Below are 12,176 nucleotides of genomic sequence, written 5' to 3' on the forward strand. Positions count from 1 at the left end.
ATTATTGTACGGCTCCTTTTCACGAGATTACAGTAATTCAAGAATTGATAGTGTCTCGATTAAATGTAAAATCGTCAGAGTTCCATTTGCTCTTGAGTGGATAGAATTTTTAAATTCAACATTTATTTTGGCATCGTGCTGTTAATACAATATTTTCTGACATTAGTAGTTTGTGTTGTCAATCACGCTGCAATCTTATTCGATTCTGAAGATTGTAAATGATAGAAAAGTGGTTCTGAATATTCAGTTTAATGATCTATTCTATATTTTTGTCTGTAATTTCGACCCGTTTCTACAGTGTCTGGTTTATCAAAGCAGAGATTCTCGCTTCTGGCTCTCGTTCTGACGTTCCTCGAAAGTTGGCAGCACGAAAACCGATTTACTATGAATTTTCAGTTTAGGTTCGTTGGACCTCGCGGGGTCATTATTTTTATATATTTTTCACGATCGAATTTATTACTAATTTAATATTCAGGAAAAGTTCAAGTGAGTTTCAAAAGAAGATTATTATAAAATAATAAGTTTCCATTGGTCCTTCTCGCCGCGCCAAATTTACCGTTAATGTTCACATTTTATAAATACTAAATTGCATCGAAGAAACAAGTGCTCGACCGATAACAGATTCAATTAGATTCCCATTCGTGATCAGCGCGAGGGAACCCTTAAATCGTAAGGAATAATTCAACAGCCACCACAAAGATTTCCCAAAGACGCAAGACGTCTCCGTTTGCTACTCGAAGTGCTCCAATAATCGTAGCTCCTTCGATACGAATCGATTATAATAATGACTCCGATACCTGGCCACCTCTTACCTCGAGGGGCAACTTCGTCGCGGACGATTCAATTTTACGTCGAGGGGACCTCGAACATCCCTGTAATTAGCTTCGCCGGTTCGAAATCCATTCGACGTTGCTTCGTGCCCTCCTCGTGGGCAGGAAATGTCCTCCGTTTCGTAGCAAAACAATTCTCGTCGCTTTAATTCGCCCTCCCCCCGGATGACTTCCGTAGGAGTAAGGCAGGGGTTGTTCCTAGAAAAACAATGGTCGTTTCGCCGTCTTTATTTCGCCTTTTTCCGGACCGTTCTCCTTTTCCGTGAACGTACCACGAGCCAGTCCCCATTCGTGGTCTTCTCCCGTCGATTCCTCGGGAGGAGTTTCCGTTTTCGAGGAGTTCCGCGGGCTCGCACAAAGGGACCGTCCGGAGAATCCAGTCGCCAGAAACGGTACCCGTGGCAACACTGGCCTCATTTCCTGGACAAAGACGCCAGTTTTGCCAGTAGTTTGTCCCCGCCTCTCGGATTCCTCCGCGGCGTCCTCCGCAGAATTCTGAGACCGTCGCATCCGACGCTCGCGGCCCCAATATTATACTCTTCTACGGGGTCCTCGCGATCGAAGTCCGTTTTCTTCATTTACCTATTTATTATACGACTAACCATTATAGTGTGCGAGAGGAAATTTAATGATAGGGTCAGTTGCCCTCGTGTGAAACTCTTTTCTTTATACACATGTTCCACTTGCTTGCAAAACTTAAATATTGTGAATTTATAGTGCTTTTTTGACTGGTAACAAATTTAAAATGTAACAGTGGTTTAGGGAATGTTTACTTATTTTATTGAGGTCTTCATGTTCCATATTAGGCTCATAGTCCTTGTAATATGGAATACTGTATGTGTCTAGTATGGAATAGCATAATATATCGAATTTATATTTTGACTGTGTAATGGTCACTCTTTATTTCGTTAACGTTATTCTATAAATCGATTACCACATCATTCTCAAACATATACATATAGAAGAAAATAGAGTCAATATTGAGACGTATAATTTAACTACAAATCTGATTTTTGATCGAAAAAATTTTAATGGCATAAAATTCAAACCTTTTCATTCATTAGTTAGCGTGAAAATCGCTCTGTTAATCTTGCAAATTTAATTTTTGAAGACGGTACTCAAACCCATTTCTTTGCATTTCGATGTAGCTTCTCAAGCATGTCCTGAAAAAAGTTAAACGCAAGTGCAGGAAATCTCGTTGGGAACTGCACGATGATAATAACGTTTTTCCTTATCTTTCCCATCCGATTAATGAAAATGTTTGATAAAATTTAAAGTATAACGTAAAAATCTCTCCCCCGAACTTTATTATTCTCTTTAATCGAATATCTTGTTGAAGCCCGGTGCGTTACATTGAGCAACTCGGGGCAATTTAATGCCTTGCAATTTTTCATCGTATCCCTGGACAATTTACATCGTCCTAAGTAAAAGCCCCATCCACCCTTAAAACCTATTAGGGGAGTAATCGCATTCGAGTTTGCCCGATACTCTTAAGAATAATTCTCCTCGTTCAAAATCCTCTCGGGGCACAATAGTTCTTCAAAGTGCTCGATGGGAACGGTTCCCTTGAAAATATTCCTCCGTGGAATAATTTCCCTCGTCTCAAAGCGTAGCTACTCGTTCGCAAGACATTCTTCCGAGGTACGAGCTCTATCGAAGCACGAGTTCCTCGATACCTTCGAACAAACCCTTAGCAAAGGACACCCGGGTCCTGGAAAAGGGGGAATCGTATCGGGAAACTGCAACAAGATAAACTCTTGCGTTCGACTCAAACAGCCCTCTGGACCAAGCGAATTTCCAAAAATTACCGAACTTTTTTAGTTGTATGTTTGCGTACCGTCATAGCACTGCAATTGTCATAATCTTCCGCGTAACTGACTTTTTTACAAATTGTTTACATCTTGTTTAGTTTCCGAGTTATTGCTATTTGAGTGCAACGATGCAACGTGAAATTTTGCGTAAATCTGGGGAGAACATTCACGGAATCGTTTGAACTGTTGGAGCAAGCTTACGGAAGTGATGCTTTTTCTCGTTCGAAATTGAATTCTATCGGTTTGAATTTGAAAAACTGTCGAGCGGGACTCGACAAAGGAGCATCTGACGTAAGAACCGATGTCGAGTCACGCTCCACGCAGGAGTGCAAAGGGTTAAGGGATCAGAAATGCCGATTGTAGATTTGCAGAAGATAGGAATAAACAACACCGCGTATCGGTGGTTCTCTCCTGGAGAGCAGCGCAGTGAAAGGGTTAACTGGGTTAAGGTTAGGGGGTGATTAGGATCCTCTGTCCGCGAGCCCCGGTTTCGAACGGTCCTAGTGGTGCACCCTCGTAAATCTTGTCGCGAGATTCGTCCTCGCGGACCAAGTTCCCGTCGGAAGGCCGCGGGTACGGGGCCTCGTCGAAGTCGGGCGGGCACGGAAGCTGTTGGTGCGCCGGAGTAGCCCGACGCGGCGGAACGGAGGACGCGAAGCTATTCTTAAAATAGGGCTCGACTGAACGAAGCGAATGAACGAGAGAAGCCGATATATGGGAGGAGGTGGCGGAGGAGGGAAACGCGTACGCGATGGGTGAGGAACGAGGAGAGGAGACGGTCGTCGAAACGGGAGCGCTGGGAAGAGCAGCAAAGAGACGCGAAGTCGGAGAAAGAGAGGGAATACGACGTGCCTCGCGGGTCGCCGGCTCTTCAGGGTCCGAGCTTCGTCCGAAACGAAGCGCCTCCGTAGCGCTCTTCTTCCTCCTTCTTCTCTTACGAGACCGCGCCGCCGGGGACGACGCTTCGTCGAACCGTTCGTTCCTCGATCGGTTCGCCACGCTTCACCTCTCCCGAGACTCTTTCTCCGATCTCTTCGCGGTTTCTATCTCTTGCTCCTCTTTCTCTACTCTTTTCGTTTTCGTTTTCGGGTTTCGAGCGGTGACGCGGCGCGGGCGAAACGGAACGCGGTGCTCTTCTCCAGGTGGGTGGTGTACAGTGTTGGTGTCCCGGTGCTGGTGGTAGTTTGGTGTCGTCGATGGTGGTGGTGCCGGTGGTTGATGGTGGTTGGTGAATCCGGGACCGAGGAAGCGACCCCCGGAGGCGTTCGCCCTCCGTTCTTGGGATCTTTCGCTTTCGAGGAGGGGAGCATAGTTGTATCATGGCGTCGTACAGAAGCTATGTAAGTGTTCGAAGAAACGTCGAATCCTCGATGTCCGGCGACGATAGGGATTTTTTATATCCGACATTCGAGCAGCTAATTGGGAAGTTTGTTTCGTCTCGCGACAAACCGTTGTTTACTCGATGCGCGGCGTCTTCGTTAGGTCGGAGCGGATCGCGAAACGACCAAGTTATAATTGGTGCTCCCTGGTCGCAACGCGGTGTGTCTGAACGAGACGAATTCTCGCGAATGCGCGGCTTAAAAAGAAGTAGAGGAAGACAGCTCGCGTCTGCCATACCGAAACATAGTCTCTAATTTTATCTGAAGTTTGAGGAGTACGGTGGAACCAGCCCCTCGATCGGGACGAATTCTCTCGGTGGAGAGTAGCTGCTCTTTGTTACGCTCGAACGTTAAAAGCGTGGTCTTTTTACCGTCGTTTTCGTTCACTATTCTCAAAACACTTGTCGCGGCATGTTCAAATATCCAGCGCGTGCGCACCGTTCGCGCGTACTATGATTGCAACAACGCACGCTGTGATGGTTGTACAGGTGTTAATTGGGAAGAAATTTGTTAATTTGATTACCAGAGAGTTTTATGAGTAGATTGTATGGAATATATTGCAAAACATCTTTTTATCCGTGACTAGTTTTGTTTTTGTTTTGATTTATATATTACTAACACTGATATTATTTATTAAACAATAGAGAAATGTAGCCAATATAGGGAATGGATTCTGAAGATTTTCTCGATAAAATAAATAGTAATATGAAACGAATAAAGAATATTTCAGGGTACACGAATATATGTAAAATAAATATTTGCTCACACATTGTACATTTATTAATTATTTTTACAATTCTTCGTTGAATTTCAATTTCGTGTGAAATAGAAATTCCACAAAAATTTATCGGTAGGTTATTTATTAATTCAGTAGGCTCGTGGCTGATTCTGCACAACAGTGAAATTAGTACAATTTGTTACATCTAATACGTTCAACTATAGTTCAATCAGTGCTTTGATAATGCAGTGTCTAAACGAACCCATTGAACCTGAGAAAAACTCTACGCCTAAGGCTATTTGCTAGATTGCAGATTTTATTAATGGGGTCACTATGAGCAGCCTTTACTCTGCTCATTGTCGATTTGAACGGAAGAGCGGATGTGACTAATCTTGAAGGTGCTTTGATAGGAATACTTTTAGTAGAGTAAATATGATACGTAAGAAAATGAGGCTTGAAATTCTTTTGCTATTTGCAATAGTATTGTTTTTCGGTTTTTGATCGTCTACAACGAGATACGAGGGTTTAAAATTCCATCATAAATGTTTCGACCCCATCGCTAGCTATTATCCATTAGACACAGCAGACACAGTCCCTAGGGTCCACGAAATGTATGTTTTGTTTACCTTACAGGAAACGCTATTTCTGTCTAACGGCTTCATCGATATTAAACAGAAACGTAAATAAATAGTAAAATTTACAAGTAGGAAATTACGATAATTATTGTATTTATTTTGTCCTACGGAAACAGGTGTGTCTAGGTTTACGAGAGTGTTAATGCGAACTCGTGTGCTTTGCATTTCGTATTAATATATGAGTTTAAAAGAGAATCGAGGAAAAGAGCCTAAATAAATACGAGCCAACAAGCTTTTCGTGTTTGAAATATACTTTTCGTTCTAATAGATATTATGCTTTTAAAGTTCACACGAGAAATATTAAAAGAAATATCAAGAAATTCGTCCGAGCAATGCAATTATAAAAGAAAGAAAAACCTACTGGTCCATGTTTATTAGCATAAATTTACAAATATCGTGACATTCCTCTGAATCCACCCTGTGCATAATCGTATGGGTGAAGTTACGTCTTTGAAATTTTTTTCTTTACTTTGAATCGAGTGACCTTTGAAAATTGCCTTCTTCGGAAGCGTTAACAAGGTTGCAAACGAGGGAGATCAACGATTGTAAGAGTGCTAAAATTGTTACGTCAGTTTGCAGAAGATGTCCATGAATCGAGAAATCCAAGTATTTCGTAACGGATGGAATATTATCCGCGTTAGAAAGTGTCCCAATTTGTCAAACGAATATATGGACTCGCAATACTATGAAAGACGATACGTTTAACGAAAAAAAAATTGGCAAATATTGGTTTAACGAAGTTTAAAACCACAAGAAAGGAAGGATGAGGGATGATTTTTGAGATTCGTATGCATCTTTGTCTTTAGAAACATGCATAATTAAGGAATTCAACAATTTTTCTAATTTTTAAATGCACAAAGTCTCCCTTTTGAAGTGAACTATTTTCTCGGAAAATACCATAGCGAAAAGATTTCTTGCGCAGCATTAGGGTATAAAGGGACCTTTTACATGATGCACACGGCACGGCTGTTGAACCCATCAAGAGGAGGGGCTCACCCTTTCAATATTTTTAATGGAACGTCATAGAAATTTTCGCAATCGTGAATGGCTCTCTCTATGGTCACTCAAAATGCATTTATCGAGCTACACCTCTCGATGGTTCTTCAACAAGTTCGGTTTACTGAAATTTCTTAGGAAAAGTCTTGCCAGAATGATAAGAAAATAAAAGGTGAATAACGTGGTTTGACCAGGGGAGAGTTACCAAATAGGAAATTGAATGGTAGGTGGATAGAACGGGTCTGTTACGTGGTTTTCTCGTTCATCTAATCTTACGCCTCTACGCTACGTGCAACGAGTCTAGCTAGAGATAAACAAAACGCTCGCGTGTAAATTGCTTGATAGATGCACCGGTTCCAGATATTGGCTGCCAAACGCAATTGTTGATGTTCAGGGACGGGCTTGGCCCGCCCAAATGTCGATCTCGAGCGTTTGTTTACACCTACGGACTCGACTCGTTGGACCCAAGTATAGATTTCTTTCTTTAGGGATTTATTACCCCTCGATGGTGGCAGCCGCGTCCTACTATTCTTTCCACGCAGCTGGCAGTCCTTCCCCATTTATAACACACAGTGGTTCTCAACGCGGAATTTTCTCGAAACGAGACAGCAAACCAAAGTCAATATTAATAGTCGATTAATAAAAAGACGGAACTATCCATCTACTGTCTCGTCTCGTTGGACAAGGTATAGACTGTATAGACTGAATAGCAAATTGAACCAGATATAAAAATGTCTATTTCTCAAATGCAGACTCTACCTTTTAAATATGATTTTCCTTATCACTTTCACTTCTAATGAATGAACTCAATTGAATCTGAATTCTTTGTATACGTCAACTAGAAATTTTATTCTTTGACTGTTCTGGAACCCTATATAAGTTACCGTGTCAAACTTGACGATTTTGACGACACACAGAATTTACTGGAATTTTTGGGCATTCGAAAAAATTAAACATTTGATAAACTTCACCCTGCGCTACTTTCGTCAGCGTGCGTTCGAGATAAGCGTAATTTCCATTCATGCGACGGCATCGATGTCGTCGTTCGCGATGCAGACGATACACGCGGTATTTACACACGCGTTTGCAGCGAAAGTGCGTCGCGAGACGTAGAGACGGGCTGGCGCATAATGGGCGCCGACGATTTGCATTCGCATGCAACGTCGTGCAAAGTGACACTAGCCACACGCTATCTCGCATCTGGGATAGGTGAACCGTGCTCCCGACTGCGTTTCGCGTTATCGCGAAAAATTACCGCCTAACAAGTGGCGGACGATAAAGAATCCAAGTCGATCGGACATAATACGCCTGTCGAGGAATCACGAACTTTGACATTCCATTTACATCATTCTAGACTCTCAGAAGACGCATTAGTACTTTGAATACCCATAAAATTTTGTTTGGTTTCATTATAATTCCGTGATATAATTATATTTTCATCTCGATGGGAAGACTGAAAAATCATTGTTACTGGTGACCTGCACTTGCAATATTTTTCACAATGGAAGAACTCTAATATCTGTTAAACAACAGTTTCATACTATTGTATAATTTTCCCCAAATCAATTTGACATCGCGTCATTTAATATCCAGTTCATGAGTAAACAAATTCTCTATGGGAACCAACCACCCTAACAGACAGTGTTACAGAATTTCAGTTCGTGGAAGTTCTCAGAGTCATCACCCACTGAACAACGAACCGATCGAGACCATTTGGGATCGATCGGTTCGACGAAGTAACAGTTTCGCGTAATGTTATTCAGGCTCACGTGCCGCAAACGTTTCTTCGAAGCACGCGTCATTATTTCGTCGTGTCGAACGGAAGCTGTACGCTACAAACGAACATTCGGGGGTCGCATTTCGTAGCTTCGTCAGAGCGGATGGTCCAAACGCGAGCTGCTCGCGCGGTGTAATCATGCAATGTAAATGAAGTCCATTAACGTTATCGTTCGAGGGCTGTCCGCGTACGCGAGCTTCTGTTTCTTGCGGGTCCTGGTCGCAGTTTACAAAATACTGGGAATTTAAGACCTCTCCGCGTTTTCTCGGTGAATTTCGCGAAGATCATTCGCACGTGTTGCGCGTGTTCGTGCTCGAGGGATCGAGCACACCGGATTCGTTCATCGGATCGTTAAGCGTCGTTTTCGCTGAAATTTTTCCCCGCGATACGAGTAAACTGAGAACTTTGTTTAACGGTGGAACGTTGGTCGCGGGGAATTCTTGCAAGAGTTAACGATTACCTTTCGGGGAACGTCAACGACCACATGGCGCAAAGAGCACCTGTTTTGATTCGACCCCAATTTACATGTAGTAATTGCGTAATCTGGAATCTCATACATATTTTGAATTTTAAAACTTTCATCACTGGTTCAAGTGATGTTGCAGTTCGTGTAATCCGGGCTTGAGAATGTCTCAATTCTCTTTCAACTGTCATGTTATATCGGTAGAACTATTTCAATTTACTATACGTAAAATAATTAAAAAATTCGATACGTAACGAGTAATTCGGAAGCTGTCAGTTTGTCTGTAAGGCAAGATAGATTAATTTTTGAAAAATGATACCAAGTGTCAGAATCTCTGTTATGCATGGTCTTTACGTAACAACGAACAGTGCTCGGGAGTCCACGCGGGCCAGTTAATCGATTGCTTATTATTTTCCTCGTGATTACATCGTTTATCAATTACGAAAGTAAGACAGAGATAATTAATTACTCGGCTACTCCGCGCGAAGGGAACCGAGCAGCAGCGGTAGATAATGGCCAGTCGATGGTCGGACAGTGTTCAACTTCGAAACGCCGGCAAACCTGTTGGACAAGTAACGTACAGGGTGTTTTCTGGTAAGTGGTGTAATAAATGAAGGCAGGCGATCTTACGTGACACGATGAGCAGAAAAGAATAATTATTTTTTTTTGTTCACGCGGGACTTTGCATCCCGAGCGATTCGAAAACTCGTCCGGCGCGCATAGACTCGGCTGTGTGTTTCTATTTCTAGCTTAGCTTGCTTTTATCCGCAACAGGAACTTTCGGTATCATTTTATCGATAAGGCCAAATGCATCGCCGGGTACATCGGGAGTATAAAGATAGGATTCCATTAGACATATATGACCGGAATACTCGTGACGCGAAAATAGGCGATTGGAAGAATTGGCTGCAGTCTCCAGATGTGACGCCAGTGGACTTTTATTTTTGGACTCGTGTCGAATCTATTTTTTATTCTGACGATGTTGCAAGTATCGAGCAACCGAACTAAAAATTGGTTTAACGTAGGATGGAATTTTTGAGGTAATAACACAAAATCATCGAGAAGCGAATAAAATCAGTGTTGTCTTATTTTATATTTACGATCATCCATATATCATAAAACACCTTGTACGTATGTTTCGATCATTCCTAGAGATGTTACTTCAATTGAATTTTCAATATAAATTGTTTATTTTGGCACGATCGAACCTTTTCAATTTCTTGGTTTTACCTGTGTATGGTACCTGTGTATAAAAAATGTAAATGCATGAGTAAGGAGAAAGGTTTGTTGTGACGATTCAATGGCTTTGCCAAAGGAAGAGCTTTACTGTTTTTCATAAAATTCCATTATGTGTTTAAAATATTGTTTTAATGTGCAGTACAAAATACATCATGATTGTGAAACTTGACATCAAGAACTTGTAAGGAGTCAGACTCATCATTGCACGTCAAGGGGTTAAAGGAAATTTTGAATAGGATTGAGGAATTTTAGTGAGGTTACAAAAACAATTACCAAGACAAATTTTAAGTCGTATAATGTACAATAGTCTAAAATGAAATTCTTAGTTTGGTAGTGAACGGGTTAAGAAAATGACCATTTCGAATTCTGTGTACGTTTTCTGACCCTGCCTAAACCATCCTAGGTTTAATCATGGCCGGGGAATGTTTGTCTCGAGAGTCCACGTTTCGTCTCGAATCCAAAATATTGCACCAAAAGGCGTCCGAATTGGCACGCAACGACCCCGTTACGAAACGCCCCATAGAGCCGCCGGTGGCGGTCGGGAGGTAAACATTTACCCAAAGAGCTCGAGCTCGCCGGCCACGGAGCACGAATACACCAGCCAGCGGTGCACCTCTCGGAAACGTGGCTCGTAGGCCGGCCTCAGGTCGCCGGTTGCCGGTCGCCGTGGCCAGCAAAATTAGCCTGGGCCTTTCCCAGACGACGTCTGCCTGGCGGCGGTGCCCTCGTGTAAACCCTTGCTCTGCCTATGCCACGAATATGCGCAACCGCGCCACGATCTTCGCGGAACCAGATACGACGCGTACCGGGTGTCGTGTTCCAAAGAGAGCTGATCGTTCGATCGGCTCTTCCGAGAGGCAGTTTTCACGGTGAAGCCCGTTAAAAGATATCCCTGACGGTTCTCTTCTCGAAAGGAATTAAGTTTTTTCCACCCCTCAATCAGAGCATATGTGGTATTCTTCGGAGACGTGTGGAACGTGGACTTTGATTTAGGGCGTTAGATATCTTCGTTTCGGGGCGAGAAGGATCTCTGCGGACGGGTGAATCTGAATGCTCGATACGGTGGGGGTGGTTTTGGTCTGGTACGTACCTCGCCCTGAATCGTATCGGAGCCCACGCTGTTCAAGTTTATCGAACGATGTATCGATCGGAGGGATTTGTTTGCTAATTCGGCTCTCGGGGGTGTGTCAGATCGTAATCGGTAACTGGCAGGGGTTCTCCAGTTTTATTCGCGATAATAGGTGCTCACAAACGCAATGGTGTTTTCTCAATATCATCCTGAACTCTGCTTCGAATTAATGCATTCTATTTTTCTACTATGAGAGGTTCTATTTAATATTAGAGTTTGTAATATGAAATTTATCCTCCTTGATGTCTTCTTCGTTGAGAAAATTTGCCCTCTTCAACCCCTCGACGTACGATTTGATTCCAAATAATTTTTCAAACGTATACTATTCAATTTTGTTTAAATTCGTACGAGGACTGGCTACGATTTACAAATACCTCGTGAATGTAAAAATGTGTCGATTTTAATAAAACTCGATGTCGAGTGAGTAGCCTCATGATTATGAAACTTGACATCAAGAACTTGTGACGAGTCAGGGGTTAAAAAAGTAACATATAAAAGATAAATCTGTGCAATATGGTGAACGTTTTAGAATCTCATAGTTCCAATCATTAAGTTTGAAAACTATAGTTTGCTATGTAGGTCTTATCGTGCAACAGAATAGGTCCCTATTTACAAGGGTTGGACTCTCTATTTTCAAGCTATCGTATACTCGTTGAATATATTTACCAATCCAACAGAATATCCTAATTCTTAGTCTGAAAATAGGATTACGCTTAAAACTCGGTCCCATAAGAAAAAGTCAATGAGTTGTCGCGAGTAAAACAGAGTGGGAAGGAAACGAAAGAGTGCAGTTCCGCGATTCCCTTAAAATATATAACTCGCTCGTAAGTTCTAATTTTAGCGAAAGAAACGTAACTCCGGTTATCCGTTTCGATTTCAGCGGGCCTATTCGCGGCGTACGCGCGTGCCCCAATCGTCAACTTTCTTATTTAAGGCTGACATTTAATCGCAGGGACGGTGACTTCAGTGGAATTATTTTACGTAATAACGACAATTTCGTCGATCTCGGCATCTCTGCGACAGCGTAATTAAACGATGCGAGGTACGTCGACGGAACGGCGGTAAATTTAGCCGTTGCAACGTGTTTGCGTTCCACTTCCTAGACACGAAATCGAACAAGTTGTTCTTTAAAATCGGGCCGCGGCGTCTCCACGCGGCGAACTTTCGGCGAACCCGAGACGGATCCTACAAATTTTAGT

At 42.5% G+C, this 12,176-nt stretch overlaps 1 protein-coding gene across 1 annotated transcript in view; it reads left to right on the forward strand.

The window, feature by feature from the left end:
- The first annotated feature begins 3,617 nt into the window (after nt 1–3,617).
- LOC122399303 (dentin sialophosphoprotein-like) overlaps nt 3,618–12,176 on the forward strand; it is a 44,584-nt gene continuing 36,025 nt past the window's right edge. Inside the window, 1 exon segment of the mRNA XM_043399893.1 lies at nt 3,618–3,981. Within this exon segment, the coding sequence (XP_043255828.1) occupies nt 3,961–3,981 (21 nt within the window). The 5' untranslated portion in view covers nt 3,618–3,960.

The sequence above is a fragment of the Colletes gigas genome, unplaced genomic scaffold (assembly GCF_013123115.1).
Source record: "Colletes gigas isolate AHSC1104 unplaced genomic scaffold, ASM1312311v1 Colletes_gigas_Sc00013, whole genome shotgun sequence".
Taxonomy (NCBI): Eukaryota; Metazoa; Arthropoda; class Insecta; order Hymenoptera; family Colletidae; genus Colletes; species Colletes gigas.